This window comes from Theropithecus gelada, chromosome 3 (assembly GCF_003255815.1).
Source record: "Theropithecus gelada isolate Dixy chromosome 3, Tgel_1.0, whole genome shotgun sequence".
NCBI lineage: Eukaryota > Metazoa > Chordata > Mammalia > Primates > Cercopithecidae > Theropithecus > Theropithecus gelada.
Genome location: NC_037670.1, coordinates 180,793,610 through 180,812,952, shown reverse-complemented (window position 1 = coordinate 180,812,952; position 19,343 = coordinate 180,793,610). Strand labels below are relative to the sequence as shown.

The window sequence follows — 19,343 nt, the reverse complement described above, 5'->3', positions numbered from 1 at the left end:
TCTGTCGCCCAGGCTGGAGAGCAGTGGCCGGATCTCGGCTCACTGCAAGCTCCGCCTCCCAGGTTCACCCCATTCTCCTGCCTCAGCCTCCCGAGTAGCTGGGACTACAGGCGCCTGCCACCTCGCCCGGCTAGTCTTTTGTATTTTTTAGTAGAGACGGGGTTTCACTGTGTTAGCCAGGATGTCCTGACCTTGTAATCCTCCCGTCTCAGCCTCCCAAAGTGCTGGGATTACAGGCTTGAGCCACCGTGCCCGGCCTCATGAGCTGATTTTTTCTAGCCTTCAACTGGTTACTAGAATAATAGATCTTTGCATGAATGGGGAATGAATATAGTTTGGAATTGTATTTCCAGTCAATGAAATATAGAAGTTAAATGAGCATTAATTACAGATACACAGTATAATTGATAAAGAATGGAAATAAAAGTAAAATATATTTATTACTAAGACTATTATGTAGTTTAAACTTTGATTCAAAGACACCTGAAAATCTTACAGAGCTGTGCTTTCTGTAAATCACATTATATGGAAATGCTCATTCATTATGTAACTTAATTGCTTCCCCCTTTGCTGTGGCTGCCAGAAACTCAAAACTAACTTTGTAATCAAAGTTTAGTAGCTTGTGTCACATGACCTGAATATTTCTGTACTAGCTTTATCCCTCCTCTCATAAATATATCAATCATATATTAACAAGTAAAGTGATTAAACTCATGAACTCTGAAAATGCTATATAACGTTTCAGTGGATTTGAGACCTCAGGGTCTTCGAAAGGGAGGGTATTCGATTGCTGTCTCTTCAGTGATGGGCAGAAGTGAGCAAGGAGCTGCAAAGGGGATGGATTTACTTCTCCTAGAAACCTGGGATAAGACTGGAATTTTGTGATTCCCCAAAGGGGCTTAGAAAAAGAGGCCTCTGAATTCCCTTAGTGAGATTGCATTTGCCCCTGTGTCTGATGTTGCTGGCCTTGTGTTGTTGTTCTGAATCCTCCTTTCAGTCTCTACCTTTGAGAAAGGACCATTCTTTGCACCTAGAGAGACCCAGTGAGGTTTCCTCCTCCTAAATCGGTTTTTCTGGCCAGTTGGTCCCTAGTCCCTAGGAACAGAATTGAATTGCTATACCTTTTAGCTGGTTTGTCACTGTTCGAGGGAGTGTCTGACTTATGAGAGATGAAGGGAACAACAGAGGTGGATAGAGAAAAATTACCAGTTGTTTAAGGTTGAGTGAAGAAGACCAAGATGAATATCTAGAACAAGTGGTTCCCACTTGAGTTACCAGTTAATGGGAGAGACAAATAAGAATTCATACCTAATTCTCAGAAGTAGTTAGAACGTCCAAGGAAATGTCATTAGAACAGAAAAAGGCTGATACTGAGAACTTGAAAAAAATGAAAAGCTTAATAGACAAACAAAAAAAGGAAATAGTCCTTGTGGTAGTCAGAATAATGGTTTCCTAAAGATGTCCAAAGCCTAATCCCCAGAACTTGTGAATATGTTACCTTACATGGCAAAAGGGACTTTGCATATGGGATGAAGTAAAGGATCTTGAGATTATTCTGGATTATGGAGTGGGCCCACTATAATCACAAGAGTTGGTGTAAGTGAAGGCTGAGATGGTCAGAGAAGGAGACATTGGTAATGGAAGAAGAGGTAGGAGTGACTCAAGGAAGGGACCATGAGCCAAAGAATGCAGGTGGCCCCCAGGGGCTAGAAAAGACAAGGAAATGGTTGCTCCCTTAGAGTCTCCAGAAGAATTGCATTCCTGCAAACACCTTGATTTTAGGACTTCACACTTCCAGAACTGTAAGACAATAAATTTATGTTGTTTTAAGCCAGAAACTTTATGGTAGTTTGTTGCAGCAGCCATAGGAAACTAATATAGTCCTTCAAAAATTGAAGTAATCATCTGGCAGAATCAAGGGGAAGAACTATTTTGTGTCACACACCAGAAGTACAAAAAGAAGGCAACTATTAATGAAAAATAGACATGAAGTGAAGAGCTAAGATACTGATGTAAATAACAGGCATCTAAAAGGAGAAAAAAGAACAAGTAGGAAAAGAAGGTAATTAAAAAGTAGAAGAAAATACCAGTGAGCTTAAGAAAGACTTGAGTTCAGGTTAAAAGGCCACAGACTCCTAGGCAAGATTATTCAATGGAAAAAAAGATCTGGATTTAGTTTGTAAGATTCCTAAATTCCGAAAATAATGGAAAAAGAAAAAGCCCTTACAAACTTTCACATAGAAAAATTCCAGACAAAGAAGAGAGAGATCAACATCAAGCTTCCCATTTGCAACCTGCTGCTGGTTGCTGACTAGTACCTATAGTTGTAAGGGAGGAATAAAGACTGCAGTTAAAAACTCAGCTGAGTGTGGGGCGTGCACCGATAGTCCCTGCTACTCGGGAGGTGGGATTATAAGCTTGAGCCCAGAAGTTCAAGTCTGGCCTGGGCAATAAAATAAAGTGACCCTGTCTCTGTAAAAAAAAATTCATATATTCCCAAAGATGTCATTCATCTCTTACACATTCGCTCATTTGTTTATTTTATATCTGTATATTGAGCATCTAATTTGTGCCAAACACTATTTTAGCTTCCATATTGAAGGAAACATTTGGTAACAGTCTTGAACTAAATATTGTTAAAACTGTTGCAGCAAGATCCAGGAGTTGGGGGCATGGGTGGGCAGCGATGAGAGAATAACTAAAGTGTTGTGAGAGCTTTACCTTGGTGTGGGGTTACTCAGAAAAGCATCCCTGTGGGGCTAGGACTGTGTGATGCTGATATTATAATGAAAAGTATATCTAAATATGAGTATTAAAAATGGGAAATAACCATTGAACTGCCAAATCAATATGAGGAAAAAGGATAAACAAAAGTTTCATAAACAAAAGTGAAACTTTTGTTTATGAAGAAATAAAGAGCAAATTAAAATGAGCAGAAATTACAAAGTTACATAAAAAGACAAAGAGCACTAGTCTTCCTGTTAAGTCAACTTGTGGATGGCAGTACTTTCAGTCCCTTGATGTCACTGTCTGGCCTCTGAGCCCAAGCCCTCCCCTGTGACTTGCACATATACGCCCAGATTGCCTGAAGTAACTGAAGAATCACAAAAGAAGTGCAAATGCCCTGCCTCGCCTTAACTGATGACATTCCACCACAAAAGAAGTGAAAATGGCCGGTCCTGGCCTTAAGTGATGACATTATCTTGTGAAATTCCTTTTCCTGGCTCATCCTGGTTCAAACGGCTCCCCCACTGAGCACCTTGTGACCCCCACTCCTGCCTGCCAGAGAACAACCCCCTTTGACTGTAATTTTCCTTTACGTACCCAAATCCTATAAAAGGGCCCTACCCTTATCTCCCTGCGCTGACTCTCTCTTCGGACTCAGCCCGCCTGCACCCAGGTGATTAAAAAGCTTTATTGCTCACACAAAGCCTGTTTGGTGGTCTCTTCACACGGACACGCATGACAGTCACTGTTGAGCTGCTGGAAAATCCTCTTTGAAGTTTGCTCTGTGTCTCAACTTCTAATTATATGAAATTATTTCCTCATTTTTAAACTCATTTGGGTTTAGTTTTCTGATTCAGTATATAGTATCCTAATAGATACACCCCCTTTTTACAGATGAAAACACTGAGGTTCAGAGAGGCATAAACCTAAAAGGATGAGAAGTTGAGAGGAGAAAATCACAATAACATTTTGGAATTTAAAAGACCTGAGAAAACTTAGCAGACTTGAGTAACCAGTTTCACAGACCCAAGGAAGCTAAATCCTAAGCCATTTGTGCATGATTTATACCCCAGTATCCCCAAAAGTCTCAAAAAAGTGGCACCACCAGATGAAGTAGAATCTGCTACTTCATAAGAGAATTGATTGGAAATCCTGTTTATATAATGGTTTGATCCCCACATCTTTCGCTCCATTGAAGATACCAGTGTTCTAAAGGTTTGTATCATGAGGGGATGTTGAATTTTTTCAAATGCTTTTCAGTATCAAATGAAATGATCATATGGGTTTTGTCTTTCATTCCACTGATACGATGTATCACATTGGTTGATTTGTGTATGTTGAACCATCCTTGCATCTCGGATAAATGCCACTTCATCACGAATGATGTTTTTAACGTGTTGTTGAATTTGGTTTGCTAGTATTTTGTTGAGGATTTTTGCATCAATATTTATCAGAGATGTTGGTCTGTAGTTTTCTTTCTTTGATATGTCTTGGTATCAGGGTATTACTGGCCCCTTAAAATGAATTTGGAAGTATTTCCTCCTCCTCTGTTTTTCAGAGTAGTTTGAATAGGATTGTTATTAGTTCTTTTTTACATGTTTGGTAAACTTCAGCAGTGAAGCCATCAGGTCCTGGGGTTTTCTTTATTGAGAGACTTTTTATTACAGGTTTGATCTAGTTACTTATTAATGATCTGTTTAGGTTTTAGATTTCTTTGTGGTTCAATCTTGGTAGGTTGTATGTGTCTAGGAATTTGTCCATTTTTTTCTAGATTTTCCAGTGTACTGGCATGTAATTACTCACAGTAAATACTAATGATCCTTTGAATTTCTGTGATGTCAGTTGTGATGTCTTCTTTTTCATCTCTGATTTTGTTTGGATCTTCTCTTTTTTTTCTTGGTCTGGCTAAAGTTTTGTCAACTTCAAAACAACTTTTTGTTTCATTGATCTTTTGTATTCATTTCAATTTTATTTATTTCTGCTTTGATCTTTATTATGTCTTTTATTAATTTTGGGTTTGGTTTGATCTTGCTTTTCTAATTCTTTAAGATGCATTAGATTATTTGAAGTTTTTTCTCTTTTTTTATGTAGGCATCTGTAGCTATAAACTTCCCTCTTAGTGCCGCTTTTGCTGTATCCCGTAGGTTTTGGTATACTATGCTTCCATCATCATTTGTTTCAATAAAGTTTTCAATTTCCCCCTTAATTTCTTCATTGACCCACTGGTCTTTCAGGAGCATTTTGTTTAATTTCCATGTGGTTGTATAGTTTTGAAAATTCCTCTTGTTGATTTTTTGTTTTATTCCATTATGGTCAGAGAAGATGCTTGACATTATTTCAATTTTTTGAATGTTTTAAGACTTGTGTTGTGACCTAACATATGGTCTATCCTTGAGAATGATCCATGTGCTGAGAAGAAGAATGTTTGTTCTGATATCCATTAGATGAAATACTCTGTAAATATCTGTTAGGTCCATTTGTTCTACAGTACAGATTGAGTCTGATGTTTCTTTTTGATTTTCTGTTATTGGAAGATCTTTCCAATGCTGAAAATGGGGTGTTGAAGTCTCTAGCTGTTACTGTATTGAGGTCTCTCTTTCCCTTTAGCTCTAATAATATTTGCTTTACATATCTGGATGCTTCAGTGGGTGCATATATCTTTATAATTGTTATACCCTTTTGCAGAATTGACCCCTTTATCATCATATAATGACCTTCTATGTCTCTTCTTACATTTCTTGTCTTGAAATCTATTTTTCTGATTTAAGTATAGCTACTCCTGTACTTTTCTTGTTTCCATTAGCATGGAATATCTTTTTCTATACCTTTATTTTCAATCTATGTGTATCTGTATAGGTAAAGTGTATTTCTTGTAGGCAACAGATAATTGGGTTTTGCTTTTTTATCCATTCAGTCACTATGTCTTTTGATTGGAGAGTTTAGTTCATTTACATTCGGTGTTATTATTGATAAGTAAGGACTTTCTCCTGCCATTTTGTTATTTCTTTTCTCATTGTTTTGTATAGTCTTCTCTTCTTTCCTTCCTGTCTTCCTTTTAGTGAAAGTTATTTTCTCTGGTGGTAGGATTTAATTTCTTGCTTTTTATTTTTTGAGTATCCATTGTATGTTTTTCAATTTGATGTTATCATGAGGCATGCAAATACTATCCTATAACCCACATTTTAAACTGAGGGCATTTTAACATATTGCAAAAAACAAACAAGCAAAAAGAAAACTAGTACAAACTCCACACTTTAACTTATCCCCGCACTTTTAAACTTTTTGTTGTTTCTTTTTATGTCTTACTGTACTGTCTGTGTCTTGAAAAGTTGTTGTAGTTATTATTTTTGATTGGTTCATCATTTAATCTTTCTACTTACGATAAGAGTAGTTTACACACCATAATTACAGTGCTATAATATTCTGTGTTTTTCTGTGTTTACTTATATTACCAGTGAGTTTTGTATCTTCAGGTGATTTCTTATGGCTCATTAACATTCTTTTCTTTCTGATTGAAGAACTCCCTTTAGCATTTCTCGTAGGACAGGTCTAGTGTTGATGACATGCCTCAGGTTTTGTTTGTCTGGGAAAATCTTTATTTCTCCTTCATGCTTGAAGGATATTTTCACCAGACATACTATTCTAGAGTGTAAGTGTTTTCCCCTCAGCACTTTATACATGTCATGCCACTCTCTCCTGGCCTGCAGAGTTTCCACTGAAGTCTGCTGCCAGGTGGATTGGAGCTCCACTGGATGTTCCTTGTTTCTTTTCTCTTGCTGGTTTTGGGATCCTTTCTTTATCCTTGACCTTTGGGAGTTTGATTATTTGAGGTAATTGTCTTTGAGTTAAATCTACTTGGTGTTCTATAACCTTCTTGTTCTTAAATTTTGATATCTTTCTGTAGGTTTGGGAAGTTTTCTAACATTCTCCGTTTGAATAAATAAACTTCCTACCTCTCTCTCTCTGTCTTCTCTTTGCCGACAATAACTCTTAGATTTGCTCCTTTTAGGCTATTTTCTAGATATTGTAGGCATGCTTCATTCTTTTTGATTCCTTTTTCTTTTGTCTCCACTATGTATTTTCAAACAGCCTGTCTTCAAGCTCACCAATTCTTTCTTCTGCTTGATCAGTTCTGCTGTTAAGAGACTCTGATGCAGTCTTCAGTTTGTCAGTCACATTTTTCAACTCTAGAATTTCTGCATGATTCTTTTTTATTATTTCAATCTCTTTGTTAAATTTATGTGATAAAATTCTGAATTCCTTCTCTGTATTATCTTGAATTTCTTTGAGTTTCCTCAAAACAGCCATTTTGAATTCTGTCTGAAAGGTTATATATTTCTCTTTCACCAGGATTGGTCCCTGGTGCCTTATTTAGTTTGTTTGATGAGGTCATGTTTTCCTGGATGGTCTTGATGCTTGTGGATATTCGTCAGTGTCTGGGCATTGAAGAGTTAAGTATTTATTGTAGTCTTCACAGTCTGGGTTTGTATGTGCCTGTCTTTCTTGGGAAGGCTTTCCGGATATTCAAAGGAACTTGGGCCCCAAGCCCAATAATGCTGTGGTTCTTGCAGACTAATGCCTCAGTGGGTTTAGATAAGATCCAGAAGAATTCTCTGGATTACCAGGAAGGGACTTGTTCTCTTCCCTTACTTTCTCCCAAACAAATGGCATCTCTCTGTGCTGAGCTTCCTAGAGCTGGGATTGGGGTGATGCAAGCACACCTGTGGCCACCACCACTGGGACTGCGCTGGGTGAGACCTGAAGCCAGCACAGCACTGGGTCTCACTCAGAGTCCACTGTAAACATTACTTGGCTACTGCCTGTGTTCTCTCAAGGCCCTAAGGCTCTACGATCAGTAGTTGGGGAAGCCAGCCAGGTTTGTGTCCTTCCCTTCAGGGTGAAAAGTTCCCTCAGAGCCAGGGCAGGTCCAGAGATGCTGTCTGGGAGGCAGAGTTTGAAGTCAGAAACTTTAGAAATCCAGTTGGTGTTCTGTTTTACTGCAGCTAAAGTGGCCCTCAAACCACAAGACAAAGTCCTTCCTCCTCTTCCCTGCTCCTTCCACATGCTCCCACCACTACCAGCCCACGGGGAGTTCTGCCAGGCCACTGCCAATGGTCACTTAATGCTCAGAAGCTCTGCAGTCAGCTTGTGGAGAATGTTGCCAGGCCTGGGACTCACCCTGCAGGGCAGCGGGCTCCCCTCTGTCCTGGGGCAGGTCTAGAAATGCTGTTCAATAGCCTAGGCCTGGTTTCGGGGGCCCCAAGAGCCCACCTGATACTCTACCCCACTGTGGCCAAGCTAGTACCTAGGCTGCAAGACAAAGGACCCTTTACTTTTCCCTTTGCTTTTCTCAAGCAGAAGCAGTCTTTCACTGTGGCTCCCACAGCTGGGAATATGCTGCATCAGACCTGGAGCCAGCGTGTCTTAGAGTCTCCCCAAGGCCCATGGCATACTAGCTACGTGTCACTCCTAGATCTTTGGGGCCCAAGGGCTCTTTAGTCAGTAGGTGATGGATCCTTCCAGAACTGAGTCCCTTAAAAGTAGCAGGTTCCCTTCTGGCCCAGGGTGTGTCTAGAAACATCATCCAGAAGTTAGGTCCTAGAATGGGGCCCTCATGACTGTGCCCAGTACCCTATTGTACTGTGGCTGAGCTGGTATCCAAAATGCAAGACAAAGTTCTCTTTACTTTCCTCTCTTCAAGCAGAAGGAAGGAGTCACTTTACTTGCTGTGAGCTCTGCTGCCTGGGGTTGGTGGAGAGGTGGTGCAAGCACTCCCTTAGCCACTCTGTCTGGTACATGTTGCCCTAGTCCACTGGCTCTAAGCCCAGCCCAGCACCAGGCCTTGCCTAGGAATTGCAGTTCTTGTGTCCTAGACTGCTTTTCAAGTTTACTTAGGACCCCAGAGCACTGTAGCCCGTGATGCTGAGGCTTGCTGAGAAACTCAAGTTTTGACCACTGGGATGGGGAATTTCCTTCTGGCTAGGGCTGGTCCACATGCTCCCTCTGTGGGCACACACGGGCTAAGCCCAGCATAGCTTTGCTGTCTGCTGTGACAGGGCAGCACTGAGTGCAATGCCAAGTCCCCCATTTGTTGTGCTCTCCCTCCCCCAAGTACACAGATTCTGTCTCCACACCACGCGGCTGCTGCTGGGGGATGGAGGAGGGGTTGGCATCAGCGATTCAAGGCTGTCTTTTCTACCCTCTTCAGTGCCTCTTTCAGGAATATGAAGTTAAAACCAGGTGCTGTGAGTGCTCACCTGATCTTTAGTTCTTATGACAGTGCTATTATGACAAAATGAAGATTTCCCAGATCTGAAGGACATGAATTTAGAGATTGAAAGGGGTCATCTAGTCCCCAACACAATACATTAAAATGAACTCTCGGCCGGGCGCGGTGGCTCAAGCCTGTAATCCCAGCACTTTGGGAGGCCGAGACGGGTGGATCACGAGGTCAGGAGATCGAGACCATCCTGGCTAACACAGTGAAACCCCGTCTCTACTAAAAAATACAAAAAACTAGCCGGGCGAAGTGGCGGGCGCCTGTGGTCCCAGCTACTCGGGAGGCTGAGGCAGGAGAATGGCGGGAACCCGGGAGGCGGAGCTTGCAGTGAGCTGAGATCCGGCCACTGCACTCCAGCCTGGGTGACAGAGCGAGACTCCGTCTCAAAAAAAAAAAAAAAAAAAAAAAATGAACTCTCATCAAGAACACGGGGGACAAAGGTCCTACACAGTTTGAAAAGGAAATGACAAGCAGTTCACATTCAAAAAGAGAGGAGTGAGAATAGCTTCAGACTTCTGAAAAGCAAAACTAGAAGCTGGAAGACAGTGAAGCAGTGCCTTCAGAATTGTGAAGGAGAATTAGTTTTGACCTTGATTTTTTGTGCTTAATCAAACTATAATGTAAGAGCAAAGGTAAAGTATTCAGACTTGTATAGTCTTTAAAAATTTACCTCACATTGGCCGGGCACTGTGGCTCACGCCTGTAATCCCAGCACTTTGGGAGGCCGAGGCGGGTGGATCACGCGGTCAGGAGATCGAGACCATCCTGGCTAACACGGTGAAACACTGTCTCTACTAAAAATACAAAAAATTAGCCGGGCGTGGTGGCGGGCGCCTGTAGTCCCAGCTACTCGGGAGGCTGAGGCAGGAGAATGGTGTGAACCTGGGAGGCGGAGCTTGCAGTGAGCCGAGATTGTGCCACTGCACTCCAGCCTGAGTGACAGCGAGACTCCATCTTAAAAAAAAAAAATTTACCTCACATTCACCTTTGCTTAGCAAGCCACTCGAGGATATGCACCATCTAAACAAGGGAGTAAATCAAGAAAAGATACAGGCTGTGTAGGAAATAAGAGATGCTCCACAGGAGATGTGGGCAGCCAATCCCAGGGTGAAAGGGTGCAGGAGGCACAGAGGGCAGACCATCTAGGGGGGGCAGGTCTAAAGACACTGGCAGAAATTTCTTCAAGAAAATGAAGTTAATAGTATAACTGAGGAATAGAAAAACCAAGAGAAAATAAAGACCTTTGGCAGGATGTTTTGGGTTTGAATTTGTGTTAAGTACATAGAAAATTAAGTAAAAGAAAAATTATTGCTAATTCTGGGGGTGGGAAGGATGTTAAGGAAAGAAGGAAAGCTGGTCATAGTTTGCTATGTGGATAGGCATTTTGGTTGTTATAATAATGTAGACATTGAATATCAGTCTAGCTAAAATGATCATTATGGCCATATTGAGAGAAAGGGACGAGTGAAGAGATGTGTGGCTCACCTGCCACAGTGGGAATGCTCTGTGCAGGAAATTCAGAAGTTGCAATAGGAAGACAAGTGCCAGAAGAACCAGCTGGACAGCTGCTTTTGGGAAAATGGATTCAGGAAGGAGGAGACATGACAGCAAACCTGTGCATGTGTTTGACACTTTGAGCTATGTGCATGCTTCATTTTGATAAAGATAAAAACCTTTTAAAAAAATCACTTAAGAAAGTAGTATAGAAAGTATAAAATAAATTTCATCAGCTATAATACTAAATTATACTGACTGCAAGCTCTATATTTTACTAAGTGTAAATGGGCTGAATTTGACTGTTAAAGAACAGTTTATCAGATTGGATTTATTCAGTCTGTATTTATCATTTTTCCTACAAGCATCTATTGCTCTTTCTTCTAGTAAAGTACCTGATTTGGATTTGCGGATTTACCCGGTTAGATGAGATTGGCAGAACTGCTCATCAGAGTTCTTGGCTGTCCATGAAACTCACATGTGACTCTAAGCCATGCCATTAGGACGCCTGCTTCCTAGACTTTTATTCTTCCTCATAGTGACATACAGACTGCGAGTACTCAGGACCGAGTCATCCCAGCTGTTACGATATGAGGAAACTATCCATCTGTTCTGCCACCTGCAACTCTCAGCTGCCCATTTCCTCTACTTTCTTTACTGGAAAATTTTCCTCCTGGTTCTATCTTATGAACTCCTTTTCTGTTTTAACTAGTGAGTCTATTTCAGTTGCCTGTAGCCAGTGAACTCTAACTGATACAGGTTAAACCTCCAGTAGGATTCAGCTGGATAAGAGAAAAAGAAAGATTCAAATTAAAGGTGTATGTATAAATGTATGTAAGTAAGCAAGCAAGATAGGTAAAAACAAAAAGTAGAACTTAAAATCCACAAAACAGAATTTAAGTTGAAAGGCATTAGAAACAAACAGGGTCATTATGAAATGATAAAATAGATGATTCATAAGGAAGATGTAACAGACTAGGATGAAAAACAAAGCAAAACAAAACAAAACAAAAAACCCTAGCGAACGGAACCTCCCAGTCTCAGCAGTCAAATACAAATGCATAATGGAAAAAAAAAAAAACCTCTTAAAAACTGAGATAACTTACAGTACAGTTGTAGTGGGTATTTTGATTTCTCTGTTTCAGAATTTAACAGATAAAATATAAAGAATACAAAGATCCACCATTAGAGAAACAAGTAGAAAATATGAATAGGGAAAATTCAGGTGATAAATGCTGAGAAGTATGTTCAACCACATTTAGGGAAATGCATGTTAAAGTAACAGGAAGAAAACATTTTTCACCCGTCACATTGGTAGAATTGAAGAGTTGTAACTTCAGTTACAACTTCAGTGCTGAAGATGATACTGGAAAACAGATAGTTTCAAAGCTATTGATAGAAATGTAAATTATTACAATAGTTTAAATTATTACAATATTTTGGGGAAGTAACCTTCTATAAATGTTCATACCCTATTCAGCAATCTGAGTTTTGGGGATCTGTCTTACAGAAATAATTAGAACCAAAATGTACTGGATGTGCATACAAGAATGTTTATTGCAATGCCGTTTGTAGTGGCAAAAAGTTGAAAACTTGAATATGTGTGAAGGGAATGAAGTTGTAGTACATCTGTACTATGGAATGTTATTCAGCCGTCAACTTGGACATATAATTGACTAGGAAAGCAAATGGTAAAGTACTATGTCTGACCCCATTCATATAAAATATGTAATAAAAACCATGTATAGGATACATATGTATGTATGAATGTGCTTCTGAATGTGAAGAAAGATATGGAAGCATCAGCCAAGCTGTTCACAATTGTCATTTTAGGGAGGTGAGATGCAGAAGAGGAGATCTTGATTTTTTTCACTTTCTGTAGTAAGCCCAAGTTGCTTTTGTAATTAAGAAAAGATTATTAATAGATCAAATTAGAACTTTACCATGTTAAGAAATTTTCTAGGAAACATGTAGTGTTTATTTTTAATATTCTTATTTCAGTAGCTTTTGGGGTACCAGTGGTTTTGGGTTACATGGATGTATAGTGGTGTGGTCTGAGATTTTAATGTACCCATCACTGGAGTAGCATACATTGTAACCGATAGGTCGTTTTTCATCCCTTGCCTCCATCCCAACCCTCTCCCTTCTGAGTCTTGAGAGTCTGTTATATCACTCTGTGGAAACGTGCAGTGTTTAATCAGCAAGAAGTTTTAATTGGTAAATATATGGATGTGCTTTCCTCTGAATCACAGCAGCATTTGTTTTTCTTTTCAATGAGCAGGATTTGCCATGTGTTATTTTAGATTTTAATTAAAGGGCTACCTGTTCTATAGTGTTAGGGGTTCTGTTTCACTTCTAAATATTTTTTGCTTTGAACAGGGCTGTCTTCATCAGTGGAATGCAACATAATGGAGTTGGAACAAGAACTTGAAAATGTAAAGACTCTGAAGACAAAATTAGGTATTGCACTTTTTTTTTTCTTCACTTGTGTATTGGCCTTGGTTTCTTATTAAAGACTTTACTGTAGTCTGAAATACTAGAACATTTATGAAATCTTTATGTTAAAACTTTCAACCTGCCCAAAATCATTAATAAAGACTATCTTTTAGTTTGAGGAGAGGATAAATTTACATTTATTCACCTTTTTTGGTTTTTTATATATACCAAATGACTGTTCAAAGGTTTGGACGTTCAAAGATGTTGCTCCTTTGCCTTCTCACTTTCATTTTTTCTGACAAGTCATCTGTCATACTTATCTTTTAATGTGTCTTTTTTCTGTATCTGCTTTTAAGATGTCTTTATTATTGATTTTGAACAATTTGATTGTGATATGCCTTAGAGTAGTTTTCTTCGTGTTTCTTAGAGCTAGGAGTTTATAGTTTTCAACTAATTTGGAAATTTTTTGACCATTACTTCTCCAAATATTTTTTCTTTTCCTCTCATGCTTTCCTTTTTGGGGACTCCAATTACATGTGTTTTAGGCTATAGCTTAAGAATGTTCCTTTATTTTGTAGTTGTTTTTCTTGCTGTGTTTCATTTTGGTTAGTGTCTATAGGTGTGTCTTCACTGTCACCGATCTTCTGCATGTCTGATCTGCCTTTCATCCAGTGGTTTTGCTTTTTTGTTTTTCTGCAGTCTGCAGTTTTCATCTCTAAGGGGTCTGTTTGGGCGTGTTTTGTATCTTCTATTATGTCTCTAATTAACACATTCAATCTGTGTCCTCCATCTTTGTGAAGATACAGAATACAGACAACACTTACAATGTTTTTGTCTGCTCCTTCTAACGTTTGTATTACTTCCTAATATATTTTGATGGATTGATTTTTTTCCTCATAATCACTAGTATTTTTGTGCTTCTTTGCATGTCTGGAAACTTTTGATTAGAAAATAGACATTTTGAATTTTACCTTGTCAGGTGAGATTTTACCCTTGTTGGGTGCCTCACTTACAGTATTTTTTTGTTTTGTTTTGTTTTTTGAGACAGAGTCTCACTCTGTCGCCCAGGCTAGAGTGCAATGGTGCAATCTCAACTCACTGCAACCTCATGTGATCCTCCCACCTCAGCCTCCTGAGTAGCTGGGACCACAGGTGCATGCCATCACAGCTGGCTAATTTTTTGTGTTTTTTGGTAGAGATGGGATTTTGCCATGTTGGCCTTGCTGATCTCAAACTCCTGGGCTGAAGTGTTGTGCCCGCCTTGGCCTCCCAAAGTACTGGGATTACGGGCATGAGCCATGACGCCTGGCCACTTTGAGTAGTTCCGTAAGTGAGGAACTTTGTTCTGGAATGCAGTTAAGTTACTTGGAAACAGTTTGATATTATTGTGTCTTGTTCTGAAGACTTTTTAGGCTGGACCAGGGGATCATTGCATCTAGGGCTAAGTATTCCCCGCTGCTGAGGCAAGACCCTTCTACAGATTCTATCCAATGTCCTGTGATTGATGAGGTTCTGTACTGTCTTGTGGGAGAAGCAACTATTTTTGGCCTTCTGTGATTGTCGAGTGTTGTTTCTTTTCATGTTTTGGGGTGGTTCTTTCTTCCGGCATGGGCTGTTTCTTCGCCTGAAGAAACAACCTGAGCCGATATACTTGAGAATTTTTTACTGAATTCCTTACTGAATACTCAAGGGTGACGCTTTGCAGATCCTTGGAGTTCTTTTTCTGTGCTTTAGTCTCCTGTCTGGCACTTTGCTGCACAGACTCCAGCTGACATAGTCTCCCCAGATTCCCATTTCATGCTCTCAAGTCAAGGGATGAGCTGGGCTCAGCTTGCGTTCCTCCTTCCTACATCATGGCCTGGAAACTCTCAAGACAGTAAGCTGGGTCAGAAAGGGCTTGTGGGGTTTGTTTCCTGTGTCTCAGGCATCATTGTTCTTCCACAATCAGATGTCCACTGTCTTGAAAACTGTTGTTTCTTATCTGTGTACTTTTTGGTTTCTTAATTGTTTCAGACTGGATGACAAACATGGTCCCTGTTGTTGCTGCAACTTTGGAGGTGGAAGTCGAGTGTTATGTTCTTGAAAATTAGATATGGTGTTCATTTATTTTCATTTCTGTTAATAATAATATATTTCCTGAAGTTACTTCAGTCATCCTGCTGTCGGTGGATATTAGATCTGATTCTAGTTTTTTGCTGTTACAAATAATGTTGCTATAATCCTTCTGGTATGTATCTCTTGGTATATATGTTTTTTCAGGGTACATACTAGATATGGAATTACAAGATCATTGTATATGTGCTTGTGCAACTTTTGTAGATAAAGCCAAATGGTTTTCTCACATAGTTGTATTAGTTTGCATTCCTGCTGGGCATGAGTAGGATTCCTGTTGCTCCATATCCTTACCTAAACTTGACAATGTTGGACTTTAAAATTTTTACCGACTTAGTGGATGTGAAGTGGTGCTTCATTGGTATTCTAATTCATATGTTCCTGATTTGTATTTTGAGTTTTATGTTTCTAATGTTCATTTAGCTTCTGTTTGAAAAACACAGGTTTGCTGGTAATAGATTCTCTCAGGTTTTGTTTATTGGAAAACATACTAAAAATTTTTGTTTGCTAGTTATCAGCATTGGAAAGATGTCATTCTACTGTCTTCTGGTTTCTGGTTGAAAGTCATGTTGTTGCTCTTTCAAAGGGCTTTAAAGATTTTCCTTTTGTCTCTGTTTAGCAATTTTACTCTGATGTGCTTAGATTTGGTTTTCTTTGTATGTATCTTGAAATCTGTGTGTCACTTCATGATACTGTGACTTGATGTCTTTTATCTGTTTGGGAAAATTCTTGGCCATTGTCTTATCAAATATTGCTTCTGCTCCATTCTCTGTTATTTCCTCAGGCTGCAGTTACACATACGCTAGACTTTTTCATTCTTATATTCTTTTCTGTATTTATCTCCTTTTGTATCTTCATGCTTCAGTCTGATATTTTCTATTGGTCTGTCTTCCATTTTGCTTTCTTTCAGCTATGTCATAACTATTGTCAAAACTATTGAATTTTTCATTTTAGTTACATTATTTTTCAGTTCTAGATTTTCTGTTTATTTTTTATAGATTTAAATTTACTTGCAAAATTTTCCATTTATCACTTATTTTATTGAATATGTTAACCATTTATTTTAAAGCATCTTTCTGATAAATCCAGAATGTGAATCACCTGGAGGTCTGTTTCTGTTGTCTTTTTTTCCCCTCTTTTTCCATTTATTTATTTGTTTATTTGATGGAGTTTCGCTCTTGTTGCCCTGGCTGGAGTGCAATAGCCTGATCTCGGCCTGCTGCAACCTCCGTCTCGTGAGTTCAAATGATTCTCTTGCCTCAGCCTCCCGAGTAACTGGGATTACAGGTACCCGCCACTATGCCCGGCTAATTCTTTGTATTTTTAGTTGAGATGGGGTTTCACCATGTTGGCCAGGCTGGTCTCAAACTCCTGACATAGTGATCCGCCCGCCTCGGCCTTCCAAAGTCCTGGGATTACAGGCTTAAGCCACCGCGCCCAGCCTCTTTTTCCTGTGTATGGTAATGTGTAATTGAATGCCAGATATTTCTTATACAAAACTATAGAAACTCTGTATGATGTTTTCTTCTTTTGGGGAGAATGTACTTTTGCTTCTGGCAGACAATTAGAGTAGGGACATATCAGTCTAATCCATTAGACTTGAGATCATTCAAGGCCAGACTTTGGTCTTTATGACGACTGATCTGTTTTCACTTTGGCCTTCCCTCATACTAGGGTATAGCTTTTCATTGGTCCTAATGGAAAGCCTAGTTGCTTAGTTATTGACTATGACCCCATTTTCTTAATACATTTTAGTTTTTACCTCTCAAGAAACAGGAGCCTGACAGAAGCTTTGCTTGGCTTCTCAGCCTCATAGTTGCATCTTTCTGTTGGTCTTCTCGGCCTCTTAGCCACTGACGTCTTGAAGGGAAAGTGGCACTGTCTGCCAGGCTCACTTCTTTGCCCTTTTCTTTTCTGTATGATCATAGCGTCTCAAATTTTGACTGCGTTGGTACCCCCAAATGCCAATGTCTGTCCTTTTGGCTCTGTTGAGTTTGCTGAAAGGTTTGCTTTAGAATCATTGCCTTTTACCCACTGATTTTTCAACCTCTTGGGTCCGTGCCATTTACATATTGGGAAATGCCTTGCAGCGGAAGGTGTAGTACAAATTGGAGGTCTTAGCTCAGTTCACTTCACAGAATATTGGCCCCTCAATTTTCATTGTCTTGGTAGCTCCCTGATATGTTCATACAGATTTTTTTTTTAATTAAGTTTGATTCATCTTTTTCTACTTGTTCTTAGCATGAGGATTGGTGTTGTAGGTAAAAGTAGAAGTTTGCTTCCAGCCTTTAGAAAACTAGAAGTGTTTATCTTTGGGATATGAAGAATAGAAGAGGGCTGGGCGCGGTAGCTCACACCTGTAATCCCAGCACTTTGGGAGGCCAAGGTGGGCAGATCACGAGGTCAGGAGATCGAGACCATCCTTGCTAACATGGTGAAAACCCGTCTCTACTAAAAATACAAAAAATTAGCCAGGTGTGGTGGCGTGCGCCTGTAGTACCATCTACTTGGGAGGCTGAGGCAGGAGAATCACTTGAACCTAGCAGGCAGAGGTTGCAGTGAGCTGAGAGCATGTCACTGCACTCCAGCCTGGGAGAGCGAGACTCTGTCTCAAAAAAAAAAAAAAAAAAAAAAGAATAGAAGGGATTTTTATTCATATAACTTTATTCATTCAGATATATATCAATATGTAGATCTATATGAAATACAAATATAGTAGGCCTTCAGTATTCGTGGGGGTCTGGTTTCAGAACCCCCATGGATACCAAAATCTACGTATGATAGAAAATTATTGCAGAACCTGTGACTATAGAAGACCTACTGTATTTCTGTATTTTCAGAGTCAGCTGTATATTAACAATATATTTCCTGAACAATTGAGATGTCTTCTCAGAGCTGAAATTCAAGCATCACAGAATTACTTCTGCTCCGTTCTCTCTTATGAGGTGTTTAATATAGCAAACTGGGTTTAAAACTGATTTCTGGCTGGGTATGGTAGTTCTTGCCTGTAATCCCAGCACTTTAGGAAGCTGAGGTGGGAGGATTGTTTGAGCCCAGGAGTTCAAGACCAGCCTGGGCAACATAGCAAGACCCTGTCTCTACAAAAAATAAATAAAATAAAAAATTAGCCAGGCATGGTGGCACGTACCTGTAGTCCCAGCTACTCAGGTGGGTGAGATGGGAGGATCACTTGAGCCTAGGAGGTTGCAGTGAGCTGTGGCTATACCATTGTGCTCTAGCCTGGGTGACAGAGCAAGGCCCTATCTCTAGTTTTTATAGTTTGTGGAAGTAAATTAAAAGTAATTTGTGTTTTTTCAGAAGAAATTATGTAAAAAACAGATTATAGCATTATGGAATGAAAATGTTAATCTGGAGAAAACTTTGTTTTATTTTGTTTTTCCTTTTAATAGAGAGGCGAAAAAAGGCTTCAGCATGGGAAAGAAATTTGGTGTATCCCGCTGTTATGGTTCTCCTCCTTATTGAGACAGTAAGAATTTATTTACCTAGTTAAATAAAAGCAAATTATGTATTATTTACTTTAGCATTTGAGTATGGCAGCTCCCTCAGATAAATGGTTTTTCATAAACTGGTTTTCTATCAACAGGATTAAAATCCATCTATGCCTTTATTTATGAAAATCCAGTAAAGCAAAAATGTAAATTAATGACAATTAAAAAAAATTCTGAAGATTATCTGTTTCTTCATGAAAGGAGGAAATTCAGTCTTTGTTTTCATTAAAAATTAAGAAAACAAGGTGTTGCAGATAACCTGCTTTAAATTCTGTGATAAAATATGAAAATTACATTATGAAATTAGTTCTGATAATATTTTACCACTTTTTTAAGTCTGTGGAGTTGTGTGTTTCCAATTGGTGAGATCACTCAGTAGAAGGATCTATGCTACCAGCTTTTGTCACAAGCTTTGAAATTACAATAACTTGCAGAATCTTTTAGAATTTCTTCAGCTCCTGTTTGTAGTCTGATTAGTTTAATATATAGCCTTTTGGTCTTGACTGCTTTCCCTCTATTCTGAAACATATATTTGGTTACCTAGATTTTAGTATTTTGTATTGGTAAAAAGTCTTGAGAGCTGACAGTTTGCTGTTTGTCTTGTAGTCCATCTCGGTCCTCTTGGTGGCTTGTAATATTCTTTGCCTATTGGTTGATGAAACAGCAATGCCAAAAGGAACAAGGGTAAAGTAAAATCCTTTAAAATGTCTGTCTTTTGCAAAAGTATTCTATGTCTATACCCTGAGTATTTCAAATAAGCTAATGAAAGCATTCACCTTTGTGCA

The 19,343-nt window shown here is 39.3% G+C and overlaps 1 protein-coding gene across 6 annotated transcripts in view; it reads left to right on the top strand.

Moving 5' to 3' along the window:
* The window catches only part of LMBR1 (limb development membrane protein 1), a 211,275-nt gene that overhangs the window by 136,446 nt on the left and 55,486 nt on the right, over positions 1 to 19,343 (top strand). For 4 of the 6 annotated variants that reach the window (XM_025378728.1, XM_025378726.1, XM_025378729.1 and 1 more), the window contains 3 exons: positions 12,881 to 12,961; positions 18,460 to 18,536; positions 19,165 to 19,242. In XM_025378728.1, coding sequence (XP_025234513.1) covers positions 12,881 to 12,961; positions 18,460 to 18,536; positions 19,165 to 19,242 — 236 coding nt within the window. Of the gene's footprint in view, positions 1 to 10,501; positions 10,625 to 12,880; positions 12,962 to 18,459; positions 18,537 to 19,164; positions 19,243 to 19,343 lie in introns of all 6 variants that reach the window. The other 2 variants (XM_025378727.1, XM_025378725.1) reach the window with 1 other exon arrangement.